This window comes from Rana temporaria, chromosome 1 (genome assembly GCF_905171775.1).
Source record: "Rana temporaria chromosome 1, aRanTem1.1, whole genome shotgun sequence".
Lineage (NCBI taxonomy): Eukaryota > Metazoa > Chordata > Amphibia > Anura > Ranidae > Rana > Rana temporaria.
Genome location: NC_053489.1, coordinates 355,322,381 through 355,341,331, shown reverse-complemented (window position 1 = coordinate 355,341,331; position 18,951 = coordinate 355,322,381). Strand labels below are relative to the sequence as shown.

Here is an 18,951-nt window from a genome sequence, read left to right as displayed (position 1 = left end):
TGGATTGATTTATTATTTATTATTAGGTTATTGTTTGATTTGGGCAAACGCCACTACACCCACCCTTGTTTTAGTATATTACAGAACACACAGCAGCTTCATCATTATAAAATGGAAATAGACAATATTTGCCTATCACAAAATTCAGCTTTAATTTACAATAATGCTCTCCTCTGAGTAATTAATACATGCTTAGTGTGTAATCTGTGCATAGCTCACCTTCTGGCATGGTTCTGGCAGTGACGTAGGCAGCAACACTACAGCCCACTAAAACTTCATGGTTGCAAGCATGGATCTCAATTCGATAGGATGTGAAATGCTTCAGGTCGGAGATAACAAATGACTCCTTGAACCAGACTCTCTGAGAGAACTTCTTTGGCTCTGGGGCAACAGGAAATCCAGTTGTGGTGACATTAGAGAGAGGGGTGGGTGTCACTAGATCAGATGAGGTACCATTTGCCACACCAAAAGTATCACGGCGCTTTCTAAAAGGTCTGTAATGGTAGAAAGAAAAATAAACACTTTCCTAAAAATACTGTTTTTCATATATTGTGCACTGTACACCCTAGTGTTTAGAGCCAGGCTAAAGTCACCCCTATTCAATATACATTACATTGTGAAGCCTTCCCAGGTCACAAATTTAACATTTAATTATTTAACATTTAATTTAATAATTTAACATTGTGAAGCCCTCCCAGGCCACATTTTTTTTAGTTATGAGAACACGGTGTTATAGTTGAACCTTCCTTTCACCCTTACCTTGAAATGAATACTTCATTGTGCAAATAGTTCTCAAATGTTTTTCGGAAAGCCAGGTCATTGTGTTCACTCTGGATTTGAGCATCACTCTTGGGGCATGAACAACACCCTTTATTTGCATCTTCTGTGTCTGTTCCATTATGTTTAGCAGAGTCATCTATTTCCTGAGGAGGTGATGATGTTCTTGAAGGCAGCTTTATTCCTGATAATTAGAGAGTAAATATTAATTGTAACAGCATAACAATAAAATAACTCCCAAGTTTGCATAAGAAGCTTAGTGGCACCAAAGATACAATGACAGTTTCTATATGCAATTTCCTAAAGGGAAACTTCCTCTTTTAGCCCTCTACAGAGAAAGAAACATCAGACACAGCATCTATTTTGGAAAAACAATTAAATGCTCTGTACATGACTTCAGGACTGACAGCATTTGTTTTTAGTGGTAAGCCAAGAGACTAAAGCCAGCTATAGACAGTTCGAATCTCTGGCAGTTCAGCAATGACCGGTCAAGATTCAAACCCTGTATGAGCAGGCTGATTGTACCCAAGTTGATTGAGAGCCGCTAGCAATAATCACAGTGTTTTCTCCTGGCAGGGATGGCTCCCCCCAACTCCGCTCCACCGGGAGAACACATAAGCTCCGCGGGAGGGATTCCCCCATTAACACTGTGTTGATGGGGGAATCAAGCTATTTTCTTTCCTGCAACAAAAAAAGAGTTCCTGTTGTCCCAGGAGTGCAGTTATTCGGAGGAGATGGCTGGGATTGGTGTCTTGAGGGAACATAGTAAGCAGGATATTCGATAGGTCAGTTCAGGCGCAGGCAGAGACATGGTCAGCAAACAGACAAAGCATCAGTCCAGGCAACAGGCAGAAATGTGGTCAATAAACAAGCCAGGGTTAGTACAGTCAGCACACAGAGGCAACACTGCTCTGGTGTGTCAGGTATAAGGAACACTGTTGCTGGTAAACACTGGCCTGGTGACACAGAGACCGATGTGGCAGTAGTCAGGAAAACTGTTGCTTGGAGCCCTGGTCTGGTGTGGTGGCAAATCAGGAACACCGATTCTAGCAACACTGTGGCTGATGTGGCAGTGATTAGAGAACTGTGAGTGTACCATTAGGGCTCCTTCACATGTGAGGTTGGTAGCGGTAAAACCTTGCAGTTGAGCCATGGGTTTACCACCCCTACATTGCTATCCCCTTTAGCTGCAGGGGCAGCAGTTGCGGGTGTACACATGCCGTGGCTGTGATGCTTTGCTTATGTGGCAGGAAATATACCCCTGTACTCCTGATGATCATGACCCATTCAAGTGAATGGGGTTGCTTGTGTGGGGTCCAAGGGGTTAAAGCAGGTGGTGAGGAGGCAATACAATGCCCCTTACTGCCTGTTAAATGCTCACTGAGGAGTGATCTGAACATGGATGGTTTTTCGGAGAGCTTTGCACATGTGAACAAGTCATTATGGCGATACCGACTGCCGTGGTGGTAATCAGAGACACAGTGACTGCTGTGGTGATGATCACAGACAAACGCTGTAACTGGTGTGGCGGTGATCACAGACACTAACTCGTGTGGCAGTGATCACAAACACTGTAATTGACGTGGATCACAGACAATAACTGGTGTGGCGGTGATCAGACACTGTAACTGGTGTGGTGGTAATCAGAAACAATGCGACTGATGGCGATGATTAGAGACACCAAGTGGGTAGTGGTAAATAGGGACACTGACTGGTGACAGTTTTGTTTGTTTGTTTTTTACAATTTTTTTTTCTTTTTTACATACGGTCACCGTAGTGACACTGTATTAGGATTATTATTATTATTTTACACCAATTGCTTGATTGGTGATGATCACAACTTTTGTTTACTATTGTAATGCCGTGATTGGCTAAGCTATTGCATGAATAATAGAGAACAATAATAAAGAATAAGGCAGGAACATCAGATACAACACCACATCCAAATTTTTACAAGAAATTAAGAAGGAGGGGTGACAAACCCCAGGACTTTTAAGGTGTTCAATAACATTTATGTGAAACACCACAATTAGAAAAAATATAAAGTTTAATAATTTAATACAAGATTAAAAAACATGAGGGAATAAAGCATCAATGTCAAGAATTTATATGTTCCATTAGAGGACATGAGTAACAATACCACCGCTCAACAAGTTTCGCTCTTTTGAGCTTCTTCAGGAGATTGTGGTGACACGTATACTATGCTAAAGGTAACAAAAAGACAGGAATGAGACCTCATGTTGATTGTTTTGATCAAACAAGCAAATCAAATGCTATAGTATTGGCATGAACTTTTATCTGCAAATATGCTTTATGCCAATATTATAGCATTTGTTATGCTTGTCTGTTTTTTTTCTGTTTGATCAAAACAATCAACATGAGGTCTCATTCCTGTTTTTTTGTTACCTTTAGCATAGTATACGTGTCACCACAATCTCCTGAAGACTCTCAAAAGAGCGAAACATGTCAAGTGGTGGTATCGTTACACATGCCCTCTTTTTGGAACATATACATTCTCGACAAGGATACTTTATTCCCTCATGTTTTTTAATCTTGTATTCAATTATTAAACTTTATATTTTTTCTAATTGTGTTGTTTCACATAAATGTTAGTGAACACCTTAAAAGTCCCGGCGTTTGTCACCCCTCCTTCCCTCCTCCTTAATTTGAAGCTATTGCATGGTACAGGGCTACTGTGATTGGCCCTATACACCATATGACCAGTCTCAAATTCACAATAGTAAGCAAGTTGTCATGAATGAAAACCATTTATGACAGTTTCTTACTTGTGAACATATGATTGGTCCCAGCAATGATGAGGTACCTGGGCCAATCACAGTGGCCTGGTACCGATCAGTCTGTTCCGTTGTGTCCGGTGGAAAGGCACAAGCAGGTGGATGTCCTATAGTGCCCACCCAGGATAAAGAAGTTTCCGCCCCTGTCCATTATTTTACAATAGGCATTCTATGTAAGGACTGATTCAAAGGCCCATTGGACTTTGATAGAGCCCCTATACAAGTAACACCAAATCTATCTTGCTACACCGTACAGAAAAGGAGATTCCTACAACCCATATTAGAATACATTACATCTGCTGCGGCCAATTATAAATGGGATCACCCATTTCACCATATCACAAAGAACCATGGCCAGAACTTTTTCTAGCACACCCCTGCAAGCCAGATTTAATTTTCTGGATATCAGAGAACTTTTCATCCCAGACTTGCTGGAGATAACCTCAGGACTGGTTGCACCAGCCTTCACAACCTGCCCCAGATCCTGATGTTGCCATAGATGGGTAAGCACCCGACCAACACCCAAAAGTCTCTCCACTTGGGTCACAATAGACCCCCTCTCTGAGAAATCAACACTCTTGCATATACAAGATTAAAAAACCTCCTGGAACTCCCAGAAACCCCTCACTGTGGATTGATTCACCAGGCTGCTGGCATTTCCTTCCCTTCAACATGGTCAACTTCAAGACTCCCTCCAAAGACTTAGCAGGTGGGGACAGAGGCCTGTACTATGAGTGACCTCCCTGCTCTTTCCCCTTATTGAGGAGTCTACCCCCCATTCCACCTCTTGATCCACCAGTCCAACAGGCTTCTGGCATTACTCTCCTTTCAACGTAGTCAACCACAAAACTCCCTCTTGAGGCTGAGCAGGTGAAGATGGAGGCTTGGTCCATAAGTAACCTCCCCATTCTTGCCCCCTATTGGGAAGCCCCCCTCCTTTTCTCCAGCAGGCCTGGCACTCCATCACTGGGTCTCCTGGCAAAGGCATATCTGGTGAAAATGACGCCCATGGCAAGCACTGAAACTGCGCACCCCTGTCAAAACATTTGAAACCCGTCCTTCAGATAACCTTAACAAAAAAAACAGCAAACAAGACTACAAGTCAAGCTCTTTAATCTTTCAATTAACTAAGGAACTGCACTAATGGGCACTGATAGGCAGCACTGATGAGCTGCACTAATGGGCACTGATAAGGCAGCACCAACACTGATTGGCGGCACTGATGAGCTGCACTGATGGGCACTAATAAGTGACACAGACATGTGGCACGGGTGAGCTGCACTGATAGGTGGCACTGATGAGCTGCACTGATAGGTGGGCACTAATGAGCTGCACTGACAGGTGGGCACTGATGAACTGCACCGATAGGTGGGCACTGATGAGTGACACTGGCACTGATAGGTGCCACTGATGAGCTGCACTGATAGACGACACTGGTACTGATGGGTAGCATTGGCATTAATGAGCTGTACTAATGAGCACTGGTAGGAATAGGCCTAGGAGGCACTGACAGACCTGGATCCTGGCTTGGTAACTTCCTGGTGGAGGGATCATGTGGACTGTGACCTGGTACTAACATGCAGCAAAACCCATCTCCACCATCAGGAGCTTTGGTGAATACTGGTTAGTGCTTAGACCATGTACCTCTGGTGAGCCCGCGCCATCTGTCAAGGTGACCTGCTTGTAAACCTATCTTCAGTCAGTGGGAGCATCTCTACTGTTATAGCTACTGGCCAGACCCCTGACAATGACATACACTTTCTGTTCAAGTAAAGCACATAGACACTGCCTTATTTGCCGAGACATCTACTGACATTACATTCTCTGGTCACACACCAAGCTCAATTGATTTTCAAACCCCTTTCCCACATGCCAGCAAGAAACACACCGATATCTGGATGAACGTCTCTTTCAGGATCTGATTGTTAATGCAAGACCTACACTAACATTTTAACATGCATCTTGTGCAGGCAACTCAAACACTCAAGCTCTGCAGAAACATATTCAGGCTAGAACTCCATTAAATCATAACATTAATCCATTAAATCCACCTTAAAGCGGAGGTCCGAAAAAAAAAAAAAATGAAAAGCCTGCAGCTGCTGGCTTTTAATAATAGGACACTTACCTGTCCTGCAGTCCCTCGATGTCGGCACCCGCAGCTGGTGTTTCCATCAGCTGTCGGTTGCTGCCGCCGCCATTGCGGGTAATGGAACCCGGCAGTGTAGCCTTTCAGCTTCACGCCGGGAACCCTACTGCGCATGTGCGAGCCCCACGGTGACGTCACGGCCGTAGCCGGACTCTCGGGAGTGGTAAGGATACCGGTCAAAGATTAGGTATCCTGTCCCCCCTCCCCCCGAAAGGTACCAATTGTGGCACCGGAGGGGGGAGGAATCCGAAAGAACGGAAGTTCCACTTTATGGTGGAGTTCCGCTTTAACAAGATGCCAACTCTCGCCTTCAAAGTTGGACCACATAAATAAAATAGAAGAAACGAGGGGGGGAGGCGCCTCTCTAAGTGTAGTATTAAAACAGTTAAGCCCTGTACACAGGATCGGTCCATCCAATGAGAACGGTCTGATGGATTTTTCCATCGGTTAACCGATGAAACTGACTGATGGTCAGTCGCGCCTAGGGTTGCCAACTCATCCCTTTTAAAACAGAACACATATTAATTACACAGGTTCTGTGGCTGATTAAGGAGGTAATTAAACTCACTTGGTGCCTTATTTGCATTAAATTAGCCTCAGAACCTGTGTAATTAATATGTGTTCTGTTTTAAAGGGATGAGTTGGCAACCCTAGTCGCGCCTACACACCATCAGTTAAAAAATAGGATTTTTGTACTCACCGTAAAATCCATTTCTCCGAGTTCATGGACGGACACAGCAGCCTTTGACCTTAGGGTTATATCCGCTTTCATCCAGGAGAGTTAGGCAGAAACAAAGCACTTAAAGTGTGAACTACTTTCCCAGTGCAGCTCCTCCCAGGGAGCGTGGCTCCCCGGGTATAACCCACACCCTGCTCTAGCAGCCTCAGTTTGTAACAAGCAGTACAAACAAAGGAGGGGTGGGTGCTGTGTCCGTCCATGAACTCAGAGAAATGGATTTTACGGTGAGTACAAAAATCCTATTTTCTCTTCCGTCCATGGACGGACACAGCAGCCTTTGACCTTAGGGATGTACACAAGCAGTGTCCAAAAATTTCGAGGGGTGGGAAAACAACACAGCAAACCAAACTTCACCCCAAACAAAACCGGGAGTTACTCAACGGAGGAACTCCAACCGTAAACTGCCGCCTGTAACGCCTTGCGGCCGAAGGAAGCATCAGAAGATGCACTCACATCCACCTTGTAAAATTTTGAAAAAGTGTGGACTGACGACCAGGTCGCTGCCTTACACACCTGTAACACAGAGGCTTGATGTCGGAAAGCCCAAGAGGCACCAATCGCCCTGGTCCCGTAACCTGAAAGGGAGGCGCCCGCCTCTTCAGGGCATAGGCCTGAAGCACAACCTGTCGGATCCACCTAGAAATGGTGGCCGACGAGACCGCCAGGCCTTTTCTAGGACCAGTCACCGACACGAACAGTGAGTCCGACTTCCGGAACGGAGCCGTAGCCGATAAGTACACTCGAAGGGCCCAAACCACATCCAGGGAATGTAAAGTGGCCTCCTTCGGGTTCTTCAGCCGAGGACATAAGGATGGAAGAACAATGTCCTCATTAATGTGAAAAGCCGAAACGACCTTTGGGAGAAAAGAAGGCTGCGGACGCAGCACCACCTTATCCTTATGGATGACTAAGTAGGGGGCCTTGCAGGACAAGGCCGCCAGTTCAGACACCCGTCTGATCGAGGTTATCGCTACCAGAAAAACCACCTTCTGTGACAGAGTCAACAAGGGGATCTTCCGAATGTCCTCAAATGGAGCGTCTTGAAGCACCAAAAGGACCAAATTCAAGTCCCATGGGGGCAGTGGGGGGTGCACAGGAGGGGCCACATGCCGGACCCCCTGCACAAACGTGCGCACCAAGGGTCGCTGAAAGTAGACAGCCAGAGCAGAAATCTGACTCTTGACCGTACTTAAAGTGGAGGTTCACCCTAAAAAAAAATTCTAACAATACATTGAGAAGACCGAATACACTGCGGGTATGCTGTTTTTTTTTTCGTACATAACTCATTATCGCCGTTTCATCCCTCGGCTTCCGGGTAGGATTCTTGCTGGACTGGGCGTTCCTAGTTGATTGACGTTCCTCCGACCGGTGCATACTGCGCGTCACGACTTTCCGACAGAAGCCGAACGTCATTGCGCAGGCGCCGTATAGAATCGGCTCTATACGGCACCTGCGCGGCGACGTTCGGCTTCTTTCGGAAAGTCGTGACGCGCAGTATGCGTCGGTCGGAGGAACGTCAATCAACTAGGACTGCCCAGACCCGCAAGAATCATACCCGGAAGCCGAGGGATGAAACAGCGATAACGAGGTATGTACGAAAAAAAAAAAAAAAAACAGCATACCCGCAGTGTAATCAGTCTTCTCAATGTATTGTTAGAAATTTTTTTTAGGGTGAACCTCCACTTTAAGGCGAGAGCCTGGTCCACTCCCCGCTGTAAAAACAGCAGAATCCGGGACACCACGTATGTACGGGGGTGCCACTTCATCTCATCAAACATAGAGATGTAGGCCTTCCACGTACGATGGTAAATTTTCCTAGAAGTACACTTCCGTGCACGCAGCATGGTAGAAACCACCGAGCCCGATAGGCCCCCGTCCTTCAACACCTGGCTTTCAACAGCCACGCCGTTAAAGCCAGCGACTGTAAAGCAGGATGGAAGATCGGACCCTGCAACAGAAGATCTTCTCTCAGGGGTAGACGCCAGGGGACGTCTGCCACCAGACGCACCAGGTCCACGTACCAGGAGCGGCGCGGCAAATCTGGGGCGATCAGGATTGTTGGAATCCCTTCGGCTTCCACCCTGCGCAGCAGGCGAGGAAGAAGCTTCAGAGGAGGCAAGGCGTAAATTAGGCGATAGTGACCCCAAGGTGCCACCAACGCGTCTGACGCATCCGCCCACAGGTCCCTCGACCTGGCCACGAACTGTGGCACCTTCCGGTTGAGACGGGACGCTAGAAGGTCCACGTCTGGAGTGCCCCATTTTTTGCAGACTCTGAAACACCTCCGGGTGGAGAGACCACTCTCCTTGGTCCAGAGTTGTGCGACTTAGGAAGTCGGCTTGCCAATTCTGAACTCCCGGAATCTACATGGCCGATGGAACCGGAACGGACCTTTCGGCCCACCGAAGGATGTGCGCGACCTCCGTCGCTGCAGCTGAACTTCGTGTGCCTCCCTGATTGACGTACGCCACGGCCGTGGCGTTGTCAGACTGGATCCTGACAGGTCGGCCCTGCAGATCCAGGGACCACCTGGCAAGGCACAGCTTGATTGCTCGGAGCTCCAGAATATTGATCGGAAGGCGGGACTCCTCCTGAGTCCAGCGCCCCTGGGCTGACTGGGTGCCCCAAACGCCCCCCCAACCGGAGAGGCTGGCATCCGTCATGACCACTGTCCAGTGGCACGGCAGAAAAGACTTCCCGATCCGAAGCACCGGAGACGTCAGCCACCACACTAGGGAAGACTTGACCAGATGGCTCAACTGAATCTGGTAATCCAGAGAAGACGGGAGCTTATCCCAATGTGACAGAATTTCCTTCTGTAGCTCCCTGGTGTGGAATTGGGCATACGGGACCGCCTCGAAAGAGGCCACCATCAGACCCAGAACCCTCATGCAGAATCGAAGAGACGACAACTGCTGCACTGTAGATTGCAGAGTCTGAAGTTCCTCCATCGGGAGGAACACTCTCGCCTCCACGGAGTCCAGGACTAGTCCCAAGTATTCCAGTCTCTGGGACGAAACCAACACTGACTTCTGGATATTCAGAAGCCAGCCGAACTCTTGTAGAGTCTGACACGTGATAGACACGTCCAAATTGAAAGCAGTCCTCCCCGATCGCAAAGCGCAGAAATCTCCGGTGCTTTGTGCATATCCAAGGACGCCAGAAAGTCCCCCTGATGGAGTGTCACTATTACCGAGCGAATCGACTCCATCCTGAATTTTTGCACCTTGACAAAACAATTGAGGTCCAGGATTGGACGGACCCCTTCCTTCTTGGGGACCACGAACAGATTGGAGTAAAACCCCTGAAACCGCTCCTGCGAGGGAACTGGCACAATCACTCCCCTGCCCAGGTGATCCTGGACAGCCCCTGACAGATCCTTCAGGCGAACCAGAGGAAGCTGGAGGTTGGAAGGAAAGAATCTGTTCGGCGGACAAGAGAGAAACTATCTTGTACCCCGAGGAAACTACTTCGCAAACCCAACGGTCGGAAAGAAGAGACCTCCACCGAGCCGCGAATTTGCAAAACCGGCCCCCCACCCGAGACACGGGCGGGGGCAGACCTTCATGCGGAAGCAGGCTTGTTGGGCTTGCTGTACCTGGTGTGCTTCTGCCTCGCAGCGGGGGCCTTAGCATCTTGCACACCTTTTCCCGCCGCACTGGGCGCATGAAAAAAACGCTTGGGAGTAGTAAAGGAGGGCCCTTGCTTACGGCGAGGCTCCTTGCCCTTCCCAGACTGTGGGAGCAACGTGTTCTTACCACCCGTGGCATCCTTAATGATGTCATCCAAGGATGCCCCGAAAAGCCGTTCACCCTTAAAGGGCAAACCCACTAAGGCCTTCTTTGAGGACTGGTCCGCAGACTAGCATTTCAGCCACACAAGGCGGCGCAGTACCACAGCATAGGCAGGGGGCCCTGGAGAGCAAGGGAAGCATATTCAGGACCGACTCACAGACAAATTTTAGACCCTGAACCAAATTGTTCGGCCAGGTCCTTATAGGTCTCGGAAGCATCCTGTGCCTCCAGCTCCTGCAGCAAAAGCTTTGCCCGTTCAATCAGCGTCTGCGACACCAGAGTCCCGGCCAAAACCGGTCTCACAGCCGAACCCACTACTGTGAACATGGAGCGGGCCACAGCCTCCACTCTACTATCTGCGGGGTCCTTAAAGGCAGGAGCCACTTCCACAGGCAACGTGGTGGCTTTGCTCAATCTGCACACGGGAGGGTCCACTGAGTAGAGACCTACTTTTTTAAAAAGTCCTCCTCAAAGGGATAACGGGTCGCAAAGTATTTTGGAACGGCAAAAACTTTTTGCGGTGTATCCCATTCCTTGTACAATAATTTGTCCAAATAAGGAACACAAGGAAACACTTTTGTGGTGCGCGGCGGTTTGCGGAACCCAAAAGGGACTGGCACATCTGGTGCCTTTGCCAGATCCTCCAGTTTCAGAGTATCACACACCGCAGAAATAAGAGCTCCAACAAATTCCTTATCAGCAACTGACCCTGAAGCAGAGTCATCCTCACTGTCCGCATGGGTTAAGCCCACATCATCTGACATGACAGAACCAGAGCCAGATGCAATAGCAGGGCCTGATTCTTTGTCAGAGACATCCCCAGAAGCAGGCTCAGGGAGGGGGCGCTTTTTACCCCCCTTCTGGCCACTAGCCGCTTCAAACCTGGCGAGAAACGCCTCCAGGACAGCTGACATTGCCTCAACAGATGTGGCAGGGGGAGGAGCACCAAGGGTTAACTCAAACAGCTGACCCCAATTGAATGAGACAAATAATACAAATAAATAATATAACATATGTGAAGTCTTAATGAAAATGCATATATATCAGTGGATGGTGATAGTTGGAGTGAAACAAAGTCCACCTTGAAGAAAAGTTCATAATAAGAATTTCCCCAGTGCAGGATCAGTGAAACATCCCAGGAAAAGTGATGAGAAAGGCACTTCCACCAAAGTCAAACACTGCCTCTTACCGAATCCTATTGGTCTCGGTTTTAAGGAGACCAAATACAGCATGAAAAGATGGTCTCCTCAAACAGGTTATCCAGCTCTGGAGGCCTAGAACGATGGATGATCTCAGTCAACACAGGATAAGTATATGTAAGGAAGAAAGTACATAGTGTAAAATCCTCGTGTTTAATAAGAAATAAAAGGAGTTGCACTTACATCAGGTCAAATGAATAAAGGCATCCAGTAAAAATCAAGCCAGCCAGCTCTCAAAACAAACGGCCCGATCACAGTGGGCTGTGACGTGAAAACGTCGCCTCCCACCGTCACCGCGCATTGTGATCGGACCCGGAAGATACGGGCTGTTTGTTTTGAGAGCTGGCCGGCTTGATTTTTACTGAATGCCTTTATTCATTTGACCTGATGTAAGTGCAACTCCTTTTATTTCTTATTAAACACGAGGATTTTACACTATGTGAGTCCTTACTTCCTTACATATACTTATCCTGTGTTGACTGAGATCATCCATCGTTCTGGGCCTCCTGAGCTGGATAACCTGTTCGAGGATACCATCTTTTCATGCTGTATTTGGTCTCCTTAAAACAGAGACCAATAGGATTCGGTAAGAGGCAGTGTTTGACTTTGGTGGAAGTGCCTTTCTCATCACTTTTCCTGGGATGTTTCACTGATCCTGCACTGGGGAAATTATTATTATGAACTTTTCTTCAAGGTGGACTTTGTTTCACTCCAACTATCACCATCCACTGATAGATATGTATTTTCATTATAACTTCACATATGTTATATTATTTATTTGTATTATTTTCCTCATTCAATTGGGGTCAGCTGTTTGGTACACAGCTTATCATGTTTATCAGCGCGACCTTCTCTCTTTTCATATTTGTTTGGTGTAGTATAACACTTTTTGGTCGCAGCTTTTTGTTTCACTGTATTTGAACGAGCGCAGTAATTTTTCCTATTAACTCAGGCATTGCTGGGGCAGAAGTACCAGGTTCAGGCTCCATAATGCCCCACTGTGTCACCCGAAACTGCAAGGCAGAACCACCCACCGGTCACCTCCTGGCTGCTAACAACAGAGGTAGAGGCCCCCAGGGAACTCACCACCCCACCGGTGCAGCGTGAGCTGAGAAAAATCTGAGGTGTGCACAAAAGCTGGCTGCGCTGCGTCTGTCACCTCAGGGAGATTTGCTGTCTTTTTGCAGCGCTAAAACCGCCACCCGAGGCCAATAGAAATCCAAGATGGCCACCGTAAGAGGAAAAAACACCATAGGACTACAGGAAAATGGCCGCTGAGGCCATATAAACCGTGACCACGGCAAAATGGCGGTCGTTGCGCAGTTTAAAAAGACCCCCAGTGACACAGCGCAGCACACAAACACCTGTACTGTAAAAAACACAGCCCCCGCTATACACACAGGCCCCGGTGGTAATAAAGAGACCCCAGAAGGCCCCCCCCTCACAGCCGCTACCCAATGGGGAAGGAGGGAGAGGAAATAAGGGAGAGAGGAAAGCAGGGAGAACCCTCAGTCGACCTCCCAGGGGAAAACACCAGCCATAGCACCTTACCTGAGCAAGGGGCCACTACTTACCTGTCCTGCGACCACCGGCTGGAGGTATCCCAGACAGAACCAACGTCCACTAACGGCATGGCTGTCGGCCAGACACACTGTGACAAAGCCATAGAGACCGGTCATATGTGTGCCCTGGAACATGTAGTTCCCCGGCCGCCCCTGGAGCAATGGGGCCTGTCGTGGACGACCCAAAGCTGAGCTGAGGGCCGGCACACGCTCGATGGTCGAACATGGGGGGACTACAAGAGTCAAGACCCAGCCTGTCACCCAGTCGGCAGTTGATAGAAGAATCCCAGGATCCAAAAATGCAGGAACAAAACAATAAAAAGCGGAAAAAAAAATCGCAAAAAAATCTCCAGAGTACAGGGGCTGCTAGAGCAGGGTGTGGGTTATACCCGGGGAGCCACGCCCCCTGGGAGGAGCTGCACTGAGGAAAGTTGTTAAAACTTTAAGTGCTTTGTTTCTGCCTAACTCTCCTGGAAGGAAGCGGATATAACCCTAAGGTCAAAGGCTGCTGTGTCCGTCCATGAACGGAAGAGAAAACCGATCGTGTCAGAACGCGGTGATGTAAAACACAACGACGTGCTGAAAAAATTAAGTTCAATGCTTCCAAGCATGCGTCGACTTCATTCTAAGCATGCGTGGATTTTTAACCGATGGGTGTGCCTACTAACGATCGTTTTTTTTCTATCAGTTAGAAATCCATCGGTTAAATTTAAAACAAGTTGGCTTTTTTTTAACCGATGGATAAATAACCGATGGCGCCAACACGCGATCGGTTTGGACCAATGAAAACGGTCCATCAGACCGTTCTCATCGGTTTAACCGATCGTGTGTACGCGGCCTAACATTTATTGCACAAGAATAAAAACACTTACAAGATATAAGTGGGAGTCATGCACATCATAAGTAGTCCTGGCAGTTCTACTGCGTCCCACAGGCTCCACCTGATCCGGGTAGCTGGGAAAGGTTCTGGTGTGAGGTTGTGCTGAATAGGTGTACATTTAGGAAAACCAGGTGGTAGTCAGTCCCATGCTGTCCAGCTTGAACCGCAAGAGGAAATTATGTCACCAGCAGGGGGTGGGAGGAAGGGGTTAGGACTGTCTCTGTGGATGGAAAGGCTACACGCTTGGAGCTCACAGCTCTTTCTAGAGTACTGTGGGACGCAGTAGAACTGCCAGGACTACTTATGATGAGCATGACTCCCACTTATATCTTGTGCAATAAATGTTACCATTTTAATACTACACTTAGAGATGCGCCCCCCCCCCCCCCCGTTTATTTTATATGTTTTGCAGAGTTGCTGCACACACACTTTTTAAATCATCTCCTTACTGTGGTTCAACTTTGTTTTTACCTAAAGACTGACTAATCAAATGTACATTATTACAAACTAAGGGAATTGCCTTCTGGAGAGCCAGATACCCAATTTACCTTCATGTAATTAAAATAATGTCACCAAGGCTTTGACCCACTAATCAGCAGTTAGAATCCAGCTTTACTGACTTTTGTACTTATTGTATTTATGAATTCACACTCTGAAGGCGCGAGTGAGTTCACTGAGAGTGAGCAGAGTAAAACACTAATGTGATACAGAAAGACACTTTTATATATAAACACAAGAGGATTGTGAACAGTTATATGCTACCCTTATGGACTTTGTTATTACTGTATGTTTGTGTATTGTTTACTCTGTATTACACAGTTTTGATATACCTTCACGCATTGCACTTTATTACTGTTAGATTTTTTGCACGTTGTACTTTATAAGACGTTTTCTTTGCACCTCATATATACTGTATATAGGGTTATGTAGCACTGCACTTATTTGAATTACATCATTGTACTCTGTCATGCTTTCTAGTAAGCAATGTGCATAAGAAGTGCAATTAGTTCTCCAAGGAGCACCAATGTAAGGTATGCCCTTATAATGTAAACACAAATCTTCACTCTATTGAAGAATTACAACCTTGGTAAGAATCATTACCGCCTTGATAAAAATCATTAACATTTCCCAGCAGTGAAAAAGAGGTCAACAGAAGGAACTATGACGCATGGCAGGGAAAACAGGCATCTGACACTCCAGAAAATGTTGAATGCTGAAGACTGTGATAGAGGTTGCACAAGCGGTAAGTATGCTCTCCTTTTTTAGGGAACAGTGTTTAAGAATTTTTTGAGCAAGAATAGTGTCCCTTTTACTTGTATGAAGACCCAGCACTTACCCTTATTACAGTAATCCAGGTCACGCAGCTCACTGTCCTCTGGTTGCTCCTGCCAAAACACCAGATAGTGTGTGACATTTCCATTGGGCTCAGATGGTGGTTTCCACTTAAGAGTAATCTGAGATGATGTGTTGGACACGGAAATTGGATCAAGGGGGACAGAGGGTGCTGAAAAAGATAAACAAATATTTTGAACCTTGTATTGCAAAACAAATAACAAAGATACAAAGACCAGTAAAAGACACCTAAAACCTGACACCTACTTGTTTCATTTGTTCGAATATAGATAATATCACTTCTTGCTCCATATGTTTTTGCACTTTCATCTGATGAAGACACCAGAGTCTTCACGAATACTGCGTACTGTGTCCATGGTTTCAGATTACGTAAAAGGTACCCTGGAGGATTTAGTGTCTTGCCATCTGTTGTGCGTTGTGGGGGATCCATATCAACTACCGTCCAGCTATTGGAGCCACAAGCATCTTGACCATCAAACTCTGTCACATTTTGGTAAGGTCTAGAAAATTTAAAAAAGGAAGTCTGTACTGATTGTATTTTTTTGAAAACCAACTTATATAGAACTCCGAAAGAGAATATTCTGCAATAAAGATTTTTTGAAGGAAATTTGCAATGGACAGCAATTTTTCAAAAGTCAAAATATATTTTTTTTAAGTTTTGAATAGAAATGTAAATGGACAGAATCCCTACTAGTTTATACTGCAGTCTCTGACCACATTTAGGAGACTTCTAGAATCTTGAACCAGTACCATGGACCGATTTCAAAGTGGTAGCAAACTGTGGCATTTAAAGAAATAAATAAATCCCCTGCAAGGCAATGGCATAATGTGCTAGTATGTGCTGTTGCCGCTGACAGGGCTTCCATATTCCCCTGTACTGCCTTCCAGGTTTGTGGGCTCCAGCAGCTTGAATGGCCGAACCGCAATGACATCACTCCCGCGCAAGCGTGTGGGAGTCACAGCTATCGAAATGCACGCTGAAGGAATGGCACAGGTATGCAGTGCGGTAACACATGCAAAATTGCGCATTTTACCATACCGCACAAAATGTGCTGCCTTTTGCAGACACGCATGGGAGCCATTAATTATTGCAACACTGTACGCAAATTTTATTTCTATCATTTTTTTCCCCCACAAATAGAGCTTTATTTTGTTGGTATTTGATCAACACTGGGTTTTTTGCTATAAAAATAAATACATAAATAAAAAAAAATGAAAAAAACTTGAACACAAATTGATATTCTACTTTCTGTTAAAAAAACATATTCAATAAAAAACAAAATGTATTCTTATATTTATACCAAAATGTATTCCATTACATGTGTTTGGTAAACAAAAATCCCAATAACTGTATATTAATTGGTTGGTGTGAAAAATATAGCTTCCACTAACAATGGTATATATAATTACAAAGTGATCAATCCTGATGTGCCAGGACAGTACCAATATCCCCCAAATGACCCATTTTTGAAAAGTAAAGTAGACAGACTGAGGTATTTAGTAAGAGGCATGCAGTTGTATATTTTTGTCTTTTTTTTTATGAAAAAGTAAAATTTATTTTGTTTTTACAGTATGGTCACCAGTGCACAGTGCAGTACAGCATCATCATATGACTGGTGTGACAGAAATCAGTGATACTGACTGGTGACAGTATGTGAAAATAATAAATCATTTGAGGTTTTAACAAAAAAAAAAATAGCTTTTTTTCTTTTCTTACACACAGTACTGAGCAGCAATCTACTGTGTCCAGTAGACACAGCCGTCATGGATGCGACCTGCCAGTGCGCAAGTATCGGGTCTCCTACAGGTACATCGCATGGCCTGTAGCTGCTGCCTGCCCACAGTAAAACTACAGTGGGCAGGTGGGAAGTGGCCAAAGATCCCCCCACATCTAGCAAATGTATGTACGTTTGCACCTGCTAAGATGCATGGTACTGCAGTACCATGTGTTTTGGTGTTGCATGCTTTTAGAAATCATGCCAGCACCTTTTTATGCGTCTCACGCACAAAGAGCCGTCAATTAAAAAATATGACATGCTGAAACATGCAAAAAAAAGCACAAGCTCAGACACACCTCCTGGTGTGAATGAGCCCCCAGACTGATGTGCCCCAAGATTATTATTATTAATTTTCTCTGAGTTGCCTTTAAAGTCCCACAAATACCTGGGAGTTACTAACCTGCTTTCTGCCCCGGGGTTGTGCACAATTGTAAAGGGTGCCTTGACTGAAAAAAGTGGAAAAGGACTGGGCTATGCAGTCAAGTTGTCTGTTTATGGTCACATTTTCTGTGACATATACTGTATATATATTATACAAGCTAAAATGTATTATTTCTGGATCAAAATGTATTTTGTTTCTACCTCTTAGTTGTATACAATACATACAGTGGATATAAATGGTCTACACACCCCTGTTAACCAGTTGCCGACCAGCTGCCGTAAAACTGGCAGGTCGGCTTGGCTGAACAAAATCACGTAATATAACGTGATTTTCGCATTTCAGCCACTAGGGGCGCGCGCCGGGCACCCGCGATCGCTCGTTACAGAGCGAGAACTGGGAGCTGTGTGTGGAAACACACAGCTCCCGGTCCTTTCAGGGGGAGAAATGGCTGATCGCATGTTCATACATGCTGATCGCATGTTCATGTTACCCTAGTCAGTCCCACCCCCCCCCCTTCAGTTAGAACACACACACAGGAAACATAATTAAACCCTTCCCTGCCAGTGACATTTTTACAGTAATCAATGCATTTTTATAGCACTGATCGCTATAAAAATGCCAATGGTCCCAAAAATATGTCAAAAGTGTCCGCCATAAGGTCGCAGTACCGATAAAAATCGCAGATCGCCGCCATTATTAGTAAAAAAAAAAATATTAATACAATTGCCATAAAACTATCCCCTATTTTGTAGATACTATAACTTTTGCGCAAACCAATCAATAAACGCTTATTGGGATTTTTTACGAAAAATAGGTAGAAGAATACGTATCGGCCTAAACTGAGAAAAAAAATGTTTTTTTTATATATTTTTGGTGGATATTTATTAAAGCAAAAAGTTAAAAATATTCATTTTTTTTTGTTGCTCTATTTTTGTTTATAGCGCAAAAATTAAAAACCACAGAGGTGATCAAATGCCACCAAAAGAAAGCTCTATTTGTGGGGGAAAAGGGACGCCAATTTTGTTTGGGAGCCACGCCGCACGACCGCGCAATTGTCAGTTAAAGCGACGCAGTGCCGAATCACAAAAAGTGGCCTCGTCATTGACCAGCAAAATGGTCCGGGGCTGAAGTGGTTAAAATGTCAGGTTTCTGTGATGTAAAAAAATGAGACAAAGATAAATAATTTCAGAACTTTTCCCACCTTTAACGTGACCTATAAACTGTACAACAAACTGAAATATTTTAGGTGGAGGGAAGTAAAAATAAAAAAAATGTAATAAATATGGTTGCATAAGTGTACACACCCTTAATACTTTTGTTAAAGCACCTTTTGATTTTATTACAGCACTCAGTCTTTTTGGGTATGAGTCTATCAGCATGGTACATCTTGACTTTTCTTTGCAAAAACACTTCAAATCTGTCAGATTGCGAGGGCGTCTCCTGTGCACAGGCCTCTTCAGATCACACCACAGATTTTTAGTCAGATTCAGGTCTGGGCTCTTGTTGGGCCATTCCAAAACTTGAATCTTCTTCTGGTGAAGCCATT

The 18,951-nt window shown here is 45.6% G+C and overlaps 1 protein-coding gene across 1 annotated transcript in view; it reads right to left on the bottom strand.

Annotated features, from left to right (window-relative positions):
• INSR (insulin receptor) overlaps window positions 1–18,951 on the bottom strand; it is a 251,942-nt gene that overhangs the window by 65,836 nt on the left and 167,155 nt on the right. Inside the window, exons 8-11 of the mRNA XM_040321264.1 lie at window positions 15,492–15,745; window positions 15,229–15,396; window positions 760–961; window positions 220–494 (exon numbers count right to left, since the gene is read on the bottom strand). Coding sequence (XP_040177198.1) covers window positions 220–494; window positions 760–961; window positions 15,229–15,396; window positions 15,492–15,745 — 899 coding nt within the window. The remainder of the gene's footprint in view (window positions 1–219; window positions 495–759; window positions 962–15,228; window positions 15,397–15,491; window positions 15,746–18,951) is intronic.